This window comes from Sprattus sprattus (assembly GCF_963457725.1).
Source record: "Sprattus sprattus genome assembly, chromosome: 17".
In the NCBI taxonomy this organism is placed as follows: domain Eukaryota; kingdom Metazoa; phylum Chordata; class Actinopteri; order Clupeiformes; family Clupeidae; genus Sprattus; species Sprattus sprattus.
In genome coordinates, this window is record NC_137915.1 from 7,429,182 (window position 1) to 7,448,653 (window position 19,472).

Here is a 19,472-nt window from a genome sequence, read left to right on the forward strand (position 1 = left end):
ATTCAATTTGGTGTTGTTTGGTGTTATTTTCCTACAAAACTTCCCAGATGGTAAAAGGCCAGTTGACCATGTCGGTCCACTGGGGGCAGAGATGGCGGTCCGCTGGCCTTCTGCTCATTGTTTTTCGGGCGGTCCAATGGTGAGTTACAGACAAACGGCCCCCATTTTGCCACTCGCTTTTAAAACATTTTCTTAAATACATTTATATTTCTTCAGTCACTTTTTCACCAACTCTTTTTTAATAGATGTTGCAAGTGATACGGTTTTAATTGAAGTCATCCCACCATTCTAGTACCATGAATGTCTTATGTTTAGTGACATATATAAATATATGATTTAGAATCTCTTATGAATTTTAATTATTAATATCAGTAATATTAATATAGGCTGATAGATTTATTAACGGCGGAAGCAGCTTTTTTGGCGTCGAGAAATATGTCATAATGGTGTATATGACGTCATGAAATTTAGAACTATAAATCGCAGCTACTGCTCAAACATCACATTTTTAATCGTACATTATCGCATTATCTAGCCTACTGTTTGCTCGTTAACTACATTTTGAATAGTATCCTAGTGTGAGTTTAGTTAGTTCAGAAAACATTGCTTTGAAACCATGTTGAAAAGATGCTCGTCAGAACCAGGTGGTCTAGATAGGCTTGGCTTATTTACCACTCTTTTTGGCAGTGGTACACCTACGTTTTTGCTGGAACATGGAGGTGAAATCGTCTGTGAACAAGGGGGAGCCAGTCCCCTTAAACCTGAAGGTACAAGGCCTGAGCATTAGTCTATACTGACTATGCAGTATAAGTCCTGTATCTATGTAAAATAATCTCCACATGTTTTATTTACAGAGACCTCAGAGGACAGTGACACTCTACGTGCTGCAGAGGAACAGGAAATCTGGAGCTCCTCAGACTTGTGAGTGCAATGTCATTGAAAAATCTAAATGAGAAAGTAACTGTTATTTAGTGACACACGTGAAATCGATGCTGGAACACACACATGTTTGTGTCAGGAATTCACAAGAGAAAAGACACACTGTGGATCTCCTGGACTGCAAGACCCGGCTGATGAAAGCCAATACTGGACTTCAGATGGCCCTTAACGCCTGCGAGGACTCCAAAATTGACCTGGAAAATGAGGTCACTTCCCTAAAAAATCGGATGAAAAGGTGAGTGTTAACATTTTGGCCCCTGGAACATCAGACCTTTTCTTGCCAGAAACAAAATGAATTTCCATATAAAATTGTCCTTAATAAATCTTTGAACCAACCTCTGTTTTTATGGAGACCCTTTAGCTTGTTACCCATTTACTCATTGTCAGTGGCATAGTCAGGCCTGACTTTTGACTTTGAAGCATGGAGTGTAGTACCCCTCATTGAAACAGCATTGACGGCAGCGTTGTTTCATTAGGCCTAATTAAAACATTGTTTGACTATTAGTTTTACAAGAATTGGACAAGTAACTGTATCTGGTCCAACTAGTGGCCTACTGTTTAGAAAATCCTTTAAAATGTCAAGGCTGCTAATTATAATGTTCATGTGTAGTATGACGCAGGCCATCCATGGTTCGGAGAAGATTAGGGAGGAAATGGATGAGCTCCAGACAGCACTAGCCGAGAGTAAGAGAATCAATCACTGCTTCAAGGCATCTTATTATAAACTGGTGAGTGAAAATGTCAACACAGCAGAAATACAAATGATGAGAATGGGCTTTTGTAAATTCCGTGTTTAATCATTCTGTTATGACATGATGTGCTAACAGGAGAAAGAAAACATAACCTTGAGTCACCAGAAAGAAGCCGTCACTCAGGAGGTACAGTAAAGTGACTGGGTATACTTTAACTGCACAACACCAAATATTGCTACTACTTCATAGAGTGAATACTGACACCGGTCCTCCTGGCAGCATACGTTTGTATTGATTTGGATAAAAGGAAATGCTAAGCACCCTTAATCAGATACTGTTTATATTTCCAGTTTCTGTAAATGTGCTGGGGAAATAATCCATTTTGTTGTGTCCTGTTTCTAGATGTCTGACATTTTGCCTGAGTGGGAGAAGGACAAAAAAAAGATAAAAACTTTGAGTCAGCATGTCCAGGTCTTACAGGTAGGTCTGTGAAATAGTTAGAATCAGAATTCCTCTGATGCCAAACAACTGAATTCTTGATGTCATTATTTAGAATGTGTTCTCCAAAAATGTTGTGTTGTTCTTCCATGCAGCAACAACTGGAGGAAGCAAACATGCTGCTTGGTGAAAGAGCTGGAATCATTTGCAACGTATGTATTTACTATCTATAGTTTATTTTTCAAAACTAGTGATGCGCCACTAAGTAGCAGTCAGCCATTGCATACCTGAAATGTAGAACATGAGTTACTGTGTCCAGTACAGGTGGCTGCAATATGATAAGCTACTGATTTAAAAATGAATTAATAAATATTAGTTGAGAAAGCTTAAACTATTCTGTAGCCTATATGAAGTTGACCATGCTAAAATAATCCAATCTTCTCTAGACATGTGCGCACTGTAACTCTTTGGAGAGAATACAAACCTCTGTCCAGTATACAGTCATATAACAAGAGAGACATCAGATTAAGTGAGGTGATTTCTAACGTATTTATCCTATTTGTACAATTTTTAGAAAGATGTAGTGATTCATCAGCAAAAAGCATCCATTGAGGAGTTGACCACCATTGGACAGGTACATCCTGACACACTACTTATATTCTTTTGGCTTTACAATTGTTTTGATACCGTTAGATATGAATTTTCCTGGTGTTTCATTTGGCATTTTTTAGGGTCTGAGAGAGAAAGTCAAAGACTTGGAGGACCAGTTGGAATTAGCACTGGTGTAAGTCTCTTTTTGACCTCTGTTGATTTTGTCTCCATCTGGATTCGTATGAAATCAATTCTTTAAAATCATTTCCTCAATTGTAATCAGTAATGAAGAGGGCTGTTTCCTGCACCCGGACGGCACTTTCTCTGTGGCCACAGAGAACCGCCTCTCTCTGGCTGAAGAGCTCGGGCTGATGGCCGGATTTCAAGTGAGTTTCCAAGACCTCATGAAAAAGTGCATATTTAATACTATTAAATGTCACATCTTGGGGACAATGTGATGCTTTGTAATAATAGATCTAGATTGATGGGACACTACCGTCTTAATTGTACTTATTTGTGACATTCTCATCTGTAGAGGCGATGCTGGTTAAAATAAAGAGGTGAAAGAAAATTGTCTATTTGTCTAAAATCCATGTTAAAACGTTCCATACTGTAGAATGTTTACCAGCGTATTTTTAACCAATTCAGCAGGAAGAATCTGATGATGATGATGTGGAGGTTGATGACGTCCTACTGGCCTCAGGGGTCACTGCATGGGAACTGAAAGAGGAGGTGGAAGAAGATAGCTGCTTTGAGGAGGTGAAAATCGCTGGCTGCAACTGCATTAAGGTGACTGAACTGAGTCCTGAGGAGATCAAAGAGCATGAGGAAGTAGTGGAGGTCACCGGGAATAAGGAGGTGAAGGATTTCATCCAGGTTGATGAGGGAGAAGGCATGAAATGGATGAATGAGACGGTTGAACCTGAGGAAATCAGCCATCTTGAAGAGGTAAATGAGGAGGACAAGGCTGTTAGACCTGAGAAGATAGAGAAGGTCGGCAGGCTTGAGGAAGAACAGCAAGCTGTCAGACACGAGGAGGTGAGGGATCTCATCCATCTCAAGCAGGAACAAGATTTGGAGGAAATTTCCAGCATTTTGGTCAAGGAAGCCTGCCATCATGTGGAGATGAAGGCAGCCATTGGACACGAGGAAGTCAGAGACACCGAACTGGAGATGAAGCCTGCCATCGGACACAAGGAAGTCAGAGACATCCAACTGGAGATGAAGGCAACTAAACCTGAGGAAGATAAATGGGCAAATGCTCATCCTGAGGAGGTGAAGGAGGCTGTCAAACACCAGGAGGTGACGGAGGCTGTCATACACCAGGTGGTTGAGGAGAATGTCAAGCATGAGGAGGTGAAGAAGGCTCTCATACACCAGGAGGTGAAGGAGTCTGTCATGCATCAGGAGGTGAAGGAGGCTGTCAAGCATGAGGAGGTGAAGGAGTCTGCCATGCATGATGAGGTGAAGGAGTCTGTCATACACCAGGTGGTTGAGGAGAATGTCGTGCATGAGGTGGTTGAGGAGAATGTCGTGCATGAAGTGTTTGAGGAGAATGTCGTGCATGAGGAGGTGGAGGAGTCTGTCAAGCATGAGGAGGTGAAGGAGGCTATCATACACCAGGAGGTGAAGGAGGCTGTCATACACCAGGTGGTGGAGGAGAATGTCAAGCATGAGGAGGTGAAGGAGGCTCTCATACACCAGGAGGTGAAGGAGTCTGCCATGCATGATGAGGTGAAGGAGTCTGTCATACACCAGGTGGTTGAGGAGAATGTCAAGCATGAGGAGGTGAAGGAGGCTCTCATACACCAGGAGGTGAAGGAGTCTGTCATGCATCAGGAGGTGAAGGAGGCTGTCAAGCATGAGGAGGTGAAGGAGTCTGCCATGCATGATGAGGTGAAGGAGTCTGTCATACACCAGGTGGTTGAGGAGAATGTCGTGCATGAGGTGGTTGAGGAGAATGTCGTGCATGAAGTGTTTGAGGAGAATGTCGTGCATGAGGAGGTGGAGGAGTCTGTCAAGCATGAGGAGGTGAAGGAGGCTATCATACACCAGGAGGTGAAGGAGGCTGTCATACACCAGGTGGTGGAGGAGAATGTCAAGCATGAGGAGGTGAAGGAGGCTCTCATACACCAGGAGGTGAAGGAGTCTGCCATGCATGATGAGGTGAAGGAGTCTGTCATACACCAGGTGGTTGAGGAGAATGTCAAGCATGAGGAGGTGAAGGAGGCTCTCATACACCAGGAGGTGAAGGAGTCTGTCATGCATAAGGAGGTGAAGGAGGCTGTCAAGCATGAGGAGGTGAAGGAGTCTGCCATGCATGATGAGGTGAAGGAGTCTGTCATACACCAGGTGGTTGAGGAGAATGTCGTGCATGAGGAGGTGAAGGAGTCTGTCATACACCAGGAAGTGAAGGAGTCTGTCATACATGAGGAGGTGAAGGAGGCTATCATACACCAGGAGGTGGAGGAGTCTGTCATACACCAGGTGGTTGAGGAGAATGTCCTGCATGAGGAGGTGAAGGAGGCTGTCATACATGAGGAGGTGAAGGAGGCTGTCATGCATCAGGAGGTGAAGGAGGCTGTCAAGCATGAGGAGGTGAAGGAGTCTGCCATGCATGATGAGGTGAAGGAGTCTCACATACACCAGGTGGTTGAGGAGAATGTCGTGCATGAGGTGTTTGAGGAGAATGTCGTGCATGAGGAGGTGGAGGAGTCTGTCAAGCATGAGGAGGTGAAGGAGTCTGTCATGCATCAGGAGGTGAAGGAGGCTATCATACACCAGGAGGTGGAGGAGGCTGTCATACACCAGGTGGTTGAGGAGAATGTCAAGCATGAGGAGGTGAAGGAGGCTCTCATACACCAGGAGGTGAAGGAGTCTGTCATGCATCAGGAGGTGAAGGAGGCTGTCAAGCATGAGGAGGTGAAGGAGTCTGCCATGCATGATGAGGTGAAGGAGTCTGTCATACACCAGGTGGTTGAGGAGAATGTCGTGCATGAGGAGGTGAAGGAGTCTGTCATACACCAGGAGGTGAAGGAGTCTGTCATACATGAGGATGTGAAGGAGGCTATCATACACCAGGAGGTGGAGGAGGCTGTCATACACCAGGTGGTTGAGGAGAATGTCCTGCATGAGGACGTGAAGGAGGCCGTCATACATGAGGAGGTGAAGGAGTCTGTCATACATGAGGAGGTGAAGGAGGCTGTCATGCATCAGGAGGTGAAGGAGAATGTCGTGCATGAGGTGGTTGAGGAGAATGTCGTGCATGAGGTGGTTGAGGAGAATGTCGTGCATGAGGAGGTGAAGGAGGCTCTCAGAACTGAGGGAGCAAAGGATTTCATCAGGCTTGAGCAGGTCCTTAAACATGAGGAGGAGAGAGAGGAAGTGTGCCGTGTTGTTGAGGTGGAAGGCACGGCTAGTCTTGATGAAGTTCATCAGGCTGTGGAGGTAGAGCAGGCCCAGTTCTGTATACTGGATGAAGACCTTGCACCAGAGCAGAACAGGTATATGTTAGAACAACCAGCCAGTGAGCATAGGTGTAAGGTAGAGCAGTGTATTTGGATGATGTGTATTTCAGTCACAGTTATGTGAATAGTGATAGTGCTGTTGGGACTGTTAAGAAATATCTTAGCCCTCAATGTAATTTGGTTTGACAACAGAGGGAATATAATTGTGATCTTTGCATGAACTGAAATATTCTTGTATACGTCTGCCATTTCTCCCTTTCTCTTCCTGAAGTGGCGCATGGCTGGATGAAGCTTGTGGGAAGATCAAAAGAGGCGCCCTGATTACTGGAGTCATTGGCCTTGGTGTCTTTCTTTTATGGAAAATAAAGTCTTAAACCAACTCAAATGTGCTGCAAGATCCATTTCAGCAGACAACAAGATTAGGAATCAATATATCCTCTGGAGAATTATTTAGCGTGGAAACCTATCTACACCCCATTCTCATTTAAATGAGATTACCAATACTGATTCCTGGTAGATACCTTACCTGCTGTAGACACCTTACCTGCTGTAGATACCTTACCTGCTGCTGCCTGCTGCATATCTGGCAATGCCTTTGGGCCAGCCTCAGGGTTATCAGGAGCTTTGCCTCTGTCTCCAGTCCATTTCTTAGATACCTTTAAAGGTAAATACCAACCATACGACAACACCTTAAGCGCTCTATTCTCTGCATTCTGCAGCCAGTGGGCAAACTGTCATTTCATCAGATAGCCTATAGGTCAGCCATGTCATTTAGCCACATTCATCAGATAGTCTAATGGTCAGCTATGTCATTTAGCCACATTAATCAGATAGCCTATAGGTCAGCTATGTCATTTAGCCACATTAATCAGATAGCCTAATGGTCAGCTGTTTCAATTTAGCCACTCATCAGATAGCCTAATGGTCAGCTATGTAATTAAGCCACATTCCAACGCTCAGGACATTAACATGCTGTAGCCTCACTGACCCCCACTCACAGGTGTAAGCGGTAACCTATGATGCAAATGATGCACAACCTTTTTAGATTCTTTCCCTACCCTACGGTAACCTATGACCAGTAGCTGTGGGAATGGTCACAAGGACTGTGTTACAGGAACAGGCTAACTAACATTTACTTATACATTTAAGACAAAATTTGGAACAGGATGTACTGCTGTTCTGCAAGTGTACATCATTCTCATATCATAAGGTTAGACATCAGACAACTAAAACTAGACTATGTTTGAACTAATATTAGGATTAGATGATACCCAGCGAGAAGAGACAGTTATTTTAAGTTATTACAAAGCTTTCATGTTGAAATTCTCAGTTCTCAATTATTCGATTTTTTTTGCCTTTCTCCTTTTTTACAACAACTTGTGAAAATAACAGATGTCCAGAAAAGTGGTATTATACATCAATTCTGTTGTCAAATAGTGTTTTTGCCTAGTTTACAGTCTTATCTGGATTATCTCTATTGGTGAAAGACAAAGAAAGGTATGCTTTTTGTTTCACTAGACCGGCAGGAGTCACTATACTGGGTTTGTTTCGAAACGAGTTCAAGCCTCAACAGGAGACTTCTCAGCAGGTCATCTTACACTACTGCTGGGAAAATGTCTGAGAATGCCCCTTGTTCATTATAAGTGACCGCTGGGCCACAGGACCCATCTCAAGCACCGAAGCTCTCCAGCCTCCTGCCTGCCTGAGATCAGCACTGTGGGCTTCACCTGTTCATAATGGACCAGTCTGTGTGCATAACACACTGATTAGTGATCAGTAAAAGATGTGGACATGCAGCGGAGGATCAGTGTTTGTGTGTCAAATGACAACATCAAGAAAAAAAAAGGTCTTATAGAATCTCATCTAGCTTTTATTTGGCAGGTGACAGGGAACTTGCACAGACGTCAGTTGGGCGTGTAAAAGGCTGAAGTAAAAAAGGCACACATTCAGAGGTAAACCTCTGTGGAGTGTAACAGGCACTCAAAGTCTAGTAGTGAAATACACAGAGAACACCACTTTAAAGGAGCGTCAAACTTCAAGAATGAGTTACAGGACAGTAGGTGCAAAAGACAGCTGTAAACAAAAAGGCAAACAAAAAAAGAACCCAAGGAAATAGGATTTCACCATAGGAAAATTATACCAACCGAAAAACATCAAATAGGCACAGAAATGGAGTAACTGTGTCCTGTGTTGCACAGTAACCTTTCGCTTACACAGAATACAGGCAGTTAATGCCTCATTGTAAGTCAGTGCTACACAGTATTTTTACCCCCATGATAAACTAGAGACTTCCAAAAACCAAAGATGATTTTTAATCACGTTATAAATTAGTGTCCATTAGCCATCGCAATGAGGATATTTCCCCCCATGTTGGACATTGGAAGTCTTTAAGTATTCACATTTTGATAGGGAGCCTCTGAAAAAGAACAAAAATACCGTCTGACCATAATGGACTTGTTTCACAGTCTGTTACAGTCTGAAGGAGGAAGTGAGTTCCACACACTGCACCGTGACAGCATCGCATAGCTGGTGAAAGAAACAAAAACACTCACCCAATTACATTGTTTGAATGTATCTATGCTCTACTTTCAAACTCCAATCTGAAAAAAATTACCTTTTAGAAAAAAAAAAAGAATATTTCTTCCCCTTGCCTTCACTTAAGGAAAGCATCAAGCTTTTTCTGGATACTGTCAAAAGAGTCCATTCCCATGTAGTCTGCCTGGCCCTGTTCCCATTTGTGCTTCCGTTCCAGCGAGGACAAGGAGGGTTGTGTCTCTTGTGTCTCTGCATGCGTCTCTTCCTCCTGGGAGGGGGAAACATGATGGAGAGAAAACATGAGGGAGAGGATGAGAAAGAAGTGGAGTAGTGAGGAGAGAGGAAATGACAAATAGAAGGGGGTGCTGTAACATGAACAAGTGTTCCTGCAGCTCAAATGGTACAGCAAGTTGCACCTCTAAGGTGATGGGTTTAATCCTGAGGAAGCACATAAACCGATAGGAAAAAAACAATATGTCTGTAGTATTTTGTCAGTTGCTTAGGATGCAAGTGTTTGCCAAATACATACTGTATATATAAACTGTTGCTGTTGTTATGAATCAGCTAGATAATCTGGAGGAGTGTTTTCAAATTGAAAACAAAGATTACATTCACACCAGCACCGTTTAAGGTGGAAGCTATAGTTTATTGTGCTGAAAGAGAGAACAATAGTCCTATGATGCGATTCTGAAGGCATAATTAAAATGGACATATTTTTGTTCTAAGAAATGAACACAAACACCTGAAACAATCAAGATGTTCAGATTCAAATGAACAGGCATTTCAGAAAACAAATAATTCCATTACAATCAGAAATCACTGTATCGAAGGCTTTAAGTATTTTTTTTTCCTGCCAAAAACTACACAGAACACCTTTAAAAATATTTTACATATCCTCTGTAGCCCACACAATCATTTCAAAAACTGTAATCAATGTGGGAAGAGTTAAATCCATTATGATTTTTTACACTATCCTTGGGGTGGCTGACAAGAGCCTGTAGATGGTGCTTCTTGCTGCCTCTTTCTCCATCAGCAGATGATGCGTTGGTACTCTTGCCTCTTTAGCTTAAGGGATGGCATCTGGGGTTTTCACTTTTTGTCCAATCTACACTATGCATGCTGTCCCCTTGTTTGGTTTCATCTTCTGACACATTAAACAGTCTCTCACACTCACCTCACAGCCGGAGTGGAAAGGCTGGTCCCCATACTCCCGATTCATCATGGGCACCACAGTGCTGGCGTACACGGTCCACCACTCCAGCAGGAAGCTGGGGTTTGAGGAGGCCCCCTGTACGTCGCCCCTGACACTTCGTGCTTTGGGGTCAAAGGTGTAGCTCCATGGCTTGGTGTTGCCCAGGAAGTGGACCACCTTAGCATTACTACCAAACCTGCAATACAGGAATACACCACATATACAATTATTATGGAACCTATCGTAACGGTGTTAATTATCGGACGGCGTGTGTTATCGCCAAACGTTTGCGTTGTTATGTTAATCCATTATTAAACTGAAGTTATAGAGTGTTAATTCATTATTAAACAGAATGGCCGATATTTTACACTGTCCGATAACTGACATAGCTACGCTATACATCATTGACTTGGAGTGTCTACAGGACCACTATAGAAATCAACTTAACTACTTCGCTTTGGCTTCTTTTCACATTTCACTCCAGATACTGTTAGGGATACAGCAGAGAAGAGATAACTATTAAAAGCAGTCTGTTTATATAACTACGTTATTGAATAAATGTCTTCCAGTGTGAAGTAATTCAACTTTGGTTGGTACTGTAACATGATCTAGGCATGCTTCTCAAATGTTTTATTTCTAATTTGATTTGAAGACGCAGTCCTAGTGAACAGAGATGAATTCAAACCCACAGACAAGTCACATCCAGGAAACAGGTGTGCAGCCATCAGCATGTGACCGTAAACATTTGATGACACCATCAACCACTTCAAATTTCTAAGTACGAGTTTATAGTCGGCACAATGTGTACCAACGCATGCCATCAACTGGCACCATCCCTCAGATGCAAGCCAGTGCCACTGAGAAGTGCAACTGCCATGACAGCACATTTCCATCCGGAATACTGGCAACTAATGGCAGCCAAACACATGCCATCCAATTCAATTACTTGATCACGTTGCCAGGGGACGCCATTACCCCATTTCGACCCCCTAGGCAAGTCAGGCACTAATGACTTTTCTGCGACGGCAGAAAAATGCAGAGCACACAAACACACTTTGTCTGTTCAGAGCAGCATCCACCAGACAACAGAGTACAGCTCTCTAAATAAGCAAGTCTATTTTAAGAGTTTACAGTCAGCTGGCATGATGATGGATATTTTAGCTTAGTCTCAGAGGCTACAGGTCGGGGTTGGGTGGGGTGGGGTAAGAGGGTTTAAGGGTTGATGCCTTGCTGGTAACCCGATGTCTCAGCGTGATCTAGCCGTCATGTCATTTCTGTCTGCGTACAGTGTCTGCTTACTCATTTGCAATTTCCAAATACTACAGTTCATAGAACTAACACCCTCCCGCTTCTCCACTCCGTCTCCCCCCTCTTACGCCTCAAGACAAAAGTGGAACTCACTGCTTGAATGCTGGCGCATAAGTGTAGATTGCCACACTGCTGAGATTGTAGATGAAGGGGAGGTGCTTGTTGATGTCCGTGGTTGCCCAGTCACTGAAGAAGGCATTCAGAACTCCCTGGTCGCCCCCTGCATTGGAAGACACACACTCAATGAGAAATCATGGCGTAAACCACTATTTAGGATCCTATCCAGTGGCATCCTATCCAAAATGTTATCACCTCTTAATAATAGCATTACTTCTTGACAGTTCTCTTTTAAATAATACAAATACTTGTATACAAAGTAGAAACTCAATGCAAACAAACGTGAATACACCTTTTTTACTGAAAACAAAATTGTGATTTTCAATACGCCTGGTCGCATGAACATGGTTAAAGAATGACCTGTGAACACCACAACTTGATCAATTTTGGACCTATGGGATGTATCTACCTGCATATCGGCATCATGGCTCAACGTGGAAAAGAAGTGGCTTAGGAATTGTAAGAGCAAAGATGGAAAGGGACACAGGAAGATTGGTGACCAACTAAAAATGGGTAAAAGACAGCTGCAGCAGTAATCAGGAGCTACAGAACGAGTCATAGTACAACTGATCCAAGCCGCAGTAGCCATCCTCTAACAATGACATCATGGTTAGAGCGCTTCTTGCAAAAAGACAGTCAAGTGCTTCAGACTCAGGGGTTATTAATGGAAATCAGAGTGTCTATGACTGCACAGACATTGCAAAACATCAAGCTCAATGGACAGTGTCCAAAAAAAAAAGACTTTCCCTTCTCTTTGGCACAAAACTGAGAAATTAAACTGCTGAAGAACATGATAAGAAGCATGATGAATATTGGAACCACATTCTTTAGTCAGATGAGGAGAAGATACATTTGTTCAGCTCAGATGGGGTCCAGCGTGTTCAGTGTGAACCTGGCCAGGACTACAGCAGTGAATGCTTAGTCCACACGGTGAAGAATGGAGGTGGGAATGTGGAGATATGGGGCTGCATGAGAGCAAAAGGTGTGGGGAGTGGACATTTATGGACGGCAGCATGAATACCTGTGGATACACCAACATGCTGTCCAACAGGATGACACCCAGTCTTCTAACACTTGGCATAAGAGGAATATTCCACCATGATAATGATTCAAAGCACACTGCCAAAATAAAACCAGAGTTTCTGAAGAAAATAGTGAAAAATTAGACCTGGCCAAGTCGGTCGACTGACTTCATTCCAACAGAACACCTTTGTGGTATTTTAAAGAGAGAGGTAGAGCAACTGCTCAAGTGAAGAGCCCCCTGGCTGAGATTTTTTTTTTTCCTCTAAAGAATGGTAGAACACCTCTCCAGAACTGTGTGCAACACACTGTGTGCTTCATGCCGAGGAGGACAGAGTCAGCCATCAAGAATAAAGGTGACCATACAAGGCATTGGGGGAAAAAAAAATGAGATTTGAATCTCATTACTGAAAGGTATACTACTCCTGTTCGCACTGTTCCTACTGCGGGGCCTGTATTCAATCTGAATCTGAATCTGCTTTTTATTTAAAGTAAATACAAATACCCTACTGTTCAACTTCTTAATTAATGCAATTATTGTAAGGTAATACAATTTAGAATTATTTGGCATTTAAGTGGTACTGCACAGGGGTGTGTTCACTTCTATTGTGTTCTGTATCAGATGATGCAGTAGGAGAGTCATCCATACTAGTCCTGGACACAATCAGGGAAATCATGGATCTCTTTGAAAAGCATGGATTTAAGAGCAGGACTAGCAGGATTCCTCTCAGTAGAAAGAGAAATAGACAACTGGTTCCCAGACACACCTACACTGATCAACCATGAGAAGCGCCTCTAGCCAAGGAATCACCAAGGAGCAGTTGGGCAAGTGCATTGCACAACCGAGAACACTTTGCAGAATGTGTTTGCAGAATGCTAATTAAACGACACTGTGTAATTCAAGTCATTAAGTTATGTGAATTCTGTGATTTCTGTTGTAGAATAAGTCATCCATTTCTAATTCCAAAATCAACAGATGCATAGACATGAATTATCGCTCTCTACCTGTTTTTTTGAAAAGGTCACGTTTTTTTGAAGGAGGCAGCCTTACAGACAGAATGCTCATGGAGTAATTGACACCGGTTACTAGGCAGCGAAGTAATGCACCGTACATGTAATAGAGATGAGGTCACGGACGTAAAGATCAACCCTCCAGACCTCCTAGGGAATGTAAATATCACCCCCACACACGCATGACTTGCATGATCAGGAGAGCTGTAGTCGGTCCCCCCTCCCCCCTCCACCTTCTCCCCATTCATCTTCCGGTGCGACGGCGACTGGCCGCACAGGCACATCGTTTATATAATGGGAAATTATACAAGTGCTTGTATACTTTTGGAAACGCTACAAATACCACAGATAGCCGAAAAGCCCTGCAGCTCTGTGGCTGTGTGTTCACCCCATGCAGACTGAGTGGAGTGGGAGAGAGACACAATGTACAGGACATACCGTCCACCCTCCCTCCTCCACTATAGGGGCCTGTTGCTCTCTACTCTCACACAGATAAGGCCGTCCATACATGCACTAGTGTTTCCTATTTATAGCCAACGCATCAGTGTGGAGGCATTTTGTTAATACAACGTTGTAACTTTGCTCCCATTGCTTGGGGTCCTTGCCGTGCTTATATTGTGGAGTAATTGCCCATTTGCAGAGGCAGACTGGGAATGTTCCATGGTTGCCGGACACAGAGGAGAAAGGCGGGGTCATAACATATTTGTGCAGAAGTTCACATGTGCTTAGCAGAGATGAGATACTAGTGCAGCGTCTTTTGTGATTCAGTGCGGCACCATAAGAAACGCACAAGCAGAGGAGCCAGCTAAGGGACACCATTTGTCCTTCACCTCTAACATGCACCAGATCACACAGAGCCAAAACATGTCCAGCTAGCAATCATAGAATAAGCTACAGAAGCTCAAACTGCAGTGGAGATTTCCATTCTGGCATGTAGAAGCATGCACACTAGGAAAGGAAATTACACAATACCCATTCACCTGAGGGCAAACAAATCACTCACGGGAAACAGAAGGAGAGAAAGAGAGAGAGAGAGAGAGAGAGAGAGAGAGAGAGAGAGAGAGAGAGAGAGAGAGAAAAAGAAAGGACAAAGAGAGAGCAAGAGAAAGAAAGAGAGAGAGAGAGATACACCTGTGATTGAGCACTCCTCAGGGTCACACACATGTTACATGTCTGTTCTTCACACATGGCTTTGCACTAGAGCTGGATCAGGAAATAACCAGGAATAAGGGGCTGCAGCGCTCCAGGGCCCATGAGATCGGCGGTTTAAAATAGGCACGCCATCACCGAGCACTCCTCCATGCAAACAGCCAAGTCCCCCAGGGCTTCCCTCATGCGAGCGGTTCCAAAGACTAATTTAATATCGGGCCCCAGCGCCTTCATTTGGAACGGATAAGCGAGGCTCCGCAAAGAATGCTCTGCCACTCCCACCAACCATTTACCTTGGCAGGACATGAAATGGGTCCCACGTGCCCACAGAGCGCCTCAGGTCGGCCGACCAGCGAATAAGCAGAGGAACCGAGGGAGGATGTCTCCAGTCTTTCCACTTTATCACACAGGTTTTAATTATTGCAAGGGCTTAGAGTTTGCACTTGTTGCAATCCCAGTTGTGCGATCATTGCTGGCGGGGGGGGTCTGTGCCTTGGTGCCTGGTAACCTGGAGTCGTTAAAGGTCAGCAAGTTACAGCTAGCCTAGCCATGGAAAGACAATCTCTGCTAAAAATACATCTTGATAACCAATTATCATCCCAGTTGGATGTCAATGCATCCTTCAACACAGGAGTCCCTCAGCTTCATGTAAGCGTCAAAAGCCCAGTTGCTGAGGGTGATGCATGAACTTGCATTTTTCGGAAAATGGCAACAGTTGCAGATCCTCATTAGTGCAAATGACAAAGAGCTGTCTGCAGCTGAATAAAACGCCCAGTCTTCAAAAGACAGCGCAGTCTAACTTAATTTCCTATACTGAGGCTTTCATAACTAATTGGATCAGGGACTGTCCCATTTAAAACTTCCAGCCAAACTAGGCATGCAGAAAAATACAGTAGATTTATTGTCTCATCCCCGTCTGCACTGAAGCTCCTTCATCACTTAAAGTAAATTGCAAAACAAATCAAAATCATCTCCCATTTTCCCTTTCTTTACTTGTGGCACTTTGTGCATGTACATTTTTTAGGTGGCAGAAAAATTAAGTTTCTGTAGAGTCTAAACAGTTTTGTGAGGTGTTGCTGACTCTTAAAAAACATAATACCACAAAATGACTTATTTACAAGGCATTTGAACTAAAAACAGGCTCACACCACTGAAACATACCAGAAGAGCCATGCTATGAAAGGGCCGTTTGTTGCTGCCAAAACCCCTTGCTGGCAAATTCCCCATGTTGATCTTGCAAACACTGTGGAAGGGTACAACTTGGTGCGAGGATGCCGGCCCGTTTTTGGCATCACCCCTACAGCTCACTACAGGTCTGGAGGGTTGTGTGGACAATTGGTTGTGGTATCAACTGGTTTTTCCTACCAGGAAGCAGCTCTGTTGTAATCACTACAGCCTGTCCTCTGCCTTGAACGAGGAGACAGACTGAGGGGAAAGTGATGCACCATTAACATCCCCAGAGACTTCACTGGCAGGTTCAGAGTCCTCCATTTTGGTCTGTCCTTTTAGGCCAACCACACGGACAAGAATAACCACTGAAGAGTGTGGAGAGGCAAGACAGGAGACTCCTTGTGTTGAAATATAACGTCTGATCAAAAATTAACTTAAATGGCGGGTGGACGTGAGGTTCTGCTAGCAACACACGTACCCAGACCCCATGAGCCATCTAAAAATGGCCGCACTCAAGGGTGCACAAGATGCACATGATTAATATGAGCTGGCTAGAAGATTAAAATAACCAAATCCCACTCAGGCTTCAGAGAAAGAATCTATTGGAAAGCAGAGGGGACAGATCCTGGCCCAGTTTAACTCATTTGTGAACCTTATCAGAAAGGATCCACCCATTACATTTTTAACTTAGGACGTTAACTTTACGTCCAACAAGATTAAAAGAAAAGGCACGTTTTAGAACACACGTCCTCTAAAATGGTGAAGGATGACTTGCCGTCAAAGCTGCCGTGTTCGGTGCAGAACTGAAGAAGTTTTTCGTAGGTGTCCTTGGAGGGGCGGAACACAAACACGCCGGAGTTGAAGCAGTCAGGCCAGCCTGGGTCGGGGGCTGCAGACAGCTCCTCACGATCAAACAGCTCATCCACATTTGATACCACCTGTGGGAGGCACAACATGATCAAGCTTTAATAGAAGGAACAAGACAGTCTCAGATCAGAGTAATGCCTTATGACTTTTTATATAATTTCATGATAACATGCCAGGTAGATGCACCAACAAAATACATCTGTGCAATCACCAGCCAACTCTGATAAGCAGAAGGAACAAATATACCTGTGGGGCATTCCGCAAAGCAGGATTATTGAGCTGCCATGACTCAAGATTCAACAGATCAAGATTTGGGGCAGGTACCGGTTTACTCACATAGTCAAACACAATCCCACAAGGCAAGATACAGTTAATGGAATTTGCATTTTCATTACGCTGTTATGCAACATAGAATTGTGTGGCTTGCCTAAAGCTAGTCAAGGCCAGGTGCCACTGCAATCCTTCTAGAAACATGGATAGAAAGATGGATACTTTATTAATCCCGGGGGGATTCTGTCTGTCCAACTACATTTATGTGATGTGACTGAACTCCTGACCCTCCCAGCCATCAGACCCCAGAAACTCACCAGCGTGTCTGCGTCCATGAAGACACATTTGGAGTAGTGTGTGAGAGCCCAGCAGTGGAGCTTTGTGAAGGTGACGCCAAGGTCCGGCCTCTTCATCATGGCCAGGTGTGCCCTGTCCCCGCTGTCCAACACATCCACCAGTCTGACCTCATCATAGATTTGGCGAAGCACTGCTCTGTGATGCGGACACAGCAAAAAAAAACATGAGCATACTGTGGATTACATCCTTACAGGTAATCACATGTTTCTGTTCAGAGGCATTCAGATAAAATAAAATAAAATAAAATAAAATATGTAATCAAATGAGTGTTACACCAGTGCATCAAAACACATCTGTACAGTTTAAAGGTCATGCATCAGGAGCGGTTTGGAGAATCCACCTGGATGGGTCTGACACATAGGGTCCAATCATGACCACCAGTTGCTTTGAGGTTTTATGGTTCCTCAGGGACTGCCCCAAAACCATGGCTCCTCTAGCATAGTTGTCATTGGTGGCCAAGGTGACGAATGCCTGATCTGGGGGAAAAAGAAAAGAAAAGAAAAAAAGTTGAATACTGTTGAACAGTTGAACAGAAACAGCGATGCATGTTAGATGAACTTCTGCAACCCTGATGTCCACTCCCACGTTCTATGTTTGGTGTGTAGGCCTACAGTACGTCATTCATGGGCAGGGATGTACTGTACCCCAATACTCATCTCTAACTACATGCAAGTTTATTAACTGGCAACAAACACTTGACTTCTTAAACACTAGAAGCTCAGAAATATCCTGAGTTTTGGCTCCATTACAAGACATTGGCCTAGCATTCAAGAACATTATTATGAAAGAACAAACTGAACTAAACTGATGCCAGAATTGCTGTTCGTGGATTACAGATACATTCCAGTCTTTGACGTTTCTATATGGATGCACATTTGTGCTTGGCATTAAACTGTGTGCCAAATACACACTCTGGAATTGCTTAGTGGCATTAGGCTACACAACGCTCCCATAAAACACTTGGAAAAGTCCACATCATACTAGCATCCCTGCCATATTTTCTACAATAAAGTTATTCAGTGGTGGAAAAGGGGGTGGTTGATGAAAAACCCAATGTGCACTGTAATCTTGGGGAAAACATGAGGTAATGTGCAGCAGCCTGAGAGCTAATGAAAGAAAACAATCAGCGGTATGTTTGCCAGAAAAGCACTCAAACATTTATAGGCTAGGTTACTCCGTGTTGTATTAGCCTGCTGCATAACGTCTAGCAGGGAAATGGCTATCTGATGAAGCTCCTCTTTCCGTATTAGTAATTCGGAGTCTCTATATGAAACTGCTCATCACAAATGTGTCGGCCTCGCCCACTGTACATGTTAAGTGACTGTCTACTTGGCAGACAGCTGTTAGAAATAGTCTGATTTATTTAAGTATATTAGGGGACACACCCCCTTCCCTACAGGAGCGGCCATTCAAATGGTAATGGATTATTTAGGCTAGATAAATGTATGGGCTCTTTTTAAAAGCAATCTATCAACATTTCCCGCAAGCTCTTAAATTGCAAGCATGGTTACATCTGACTTCCCACAGGAGAGTGGAGTTGGACTTCTTTTAGTCTATTGGTCCATTTCGTGCAAAACTACGAGGCTGAAGTTAACGCCTTATTCGCAGCTCCGTTGAATTTTCCGTTCCACCTTAAATGTCGTGCAGCCGACTGCCATGGCGCTATTAAGTCTGTAGGGGGCTTACAACTTCAGTCAAACTAACCTCTAACAGGCTTACGGTTGACCTTTATGGCTTCACTTTGAGGTTTTTCTTTAGAAAATGTAAGTTCTCTAAATCTGGTTATGTAATGTGTCCACTCTCTCCCTATAGCTTATTATTCTGTAGATGAACACAATACTCTTAAACCCTACAGTACATTTCCCCCACTACATTATAAGTTAACATGGAAGAATATTCCATAATAAAGTAATATGACATAGGCACTATAATCACTATCACTTGTTATCAGACCAGCCCAACATTGGTTCATTTAAAGGTTATAACAGGGGACATTGCGTATACACATTAGTTGACATTATATGACAATTTCCAGGTTGGAGTCCAAGGGGTAATATGCTTTGAGCAAAGCTACGCAAAAGCTGATGAACATCATCTTTTGTTTTGTTCAACGTTACATGTACTCATTTGGCAGACTCTAACAATCCACTCCGATCCAATACGACTTACAAGTGAGGAAGAACAATCAAGCTTCAGCAAATAAGGAGACCTTACAGTAAGAGCTAAATCTATACAACAAAGTGCCAGGAGATTCACAGTAAGTGTGGGTTAGACATGTTAGGGAGGTAGAGGAGTTAGGACAGAAGGTGCTCTGGGAAGACATTAGTCTTCAAGAGATTCGTGAAGATA

The 19,472-nt window shown here is 43.5% G+C and overlaps 1 protein-coding gene across 1 annotated transcript in view; it reads right to left on the reverse strand.

Moving 5' to 3' along the window:
* Nucleotides 1-7,974: 7,974 nt before the first annotated feature.
* LOC308378072 (glycogenin-1-like) overlaps nt 7,975-19,472 on the reverse strand; it is a 13,018-nt gene continuing 1,520 nt past the window's right edge. The window contains exons 2-8 of the mRNA XM_080854879.1: nt 17,464-17,599; nt 17,084-17,258; nt 16,405-16,567; nt 11,256-11,382; nt 9,837-10,050; nt 8,779-8,930; nt 7,975-8,653 (exon numbers count right to left, since the gene is read on the reverse strand). Coding sequence (XP_080711005.1) covers nt 8,781-8,930; nt 9,837-10,050; nt 11,256-11,382; nt 16,405-16,567; nt 17,084-17,258; nt 17,464-17,599 — 965 coding nt within the window. The 3' untranslated portion in view covers nt 7,975-8,653; nt 8,779-8,780. The remainder of the gene's footprint in view (nt 8,654-8,778; nt 8,931-9,836; nt 10,051-11,255; nt 11,383-16,404; nt 16,568-17,083; nt 17,259-17,463; nt 17,600-19,472) is intronic.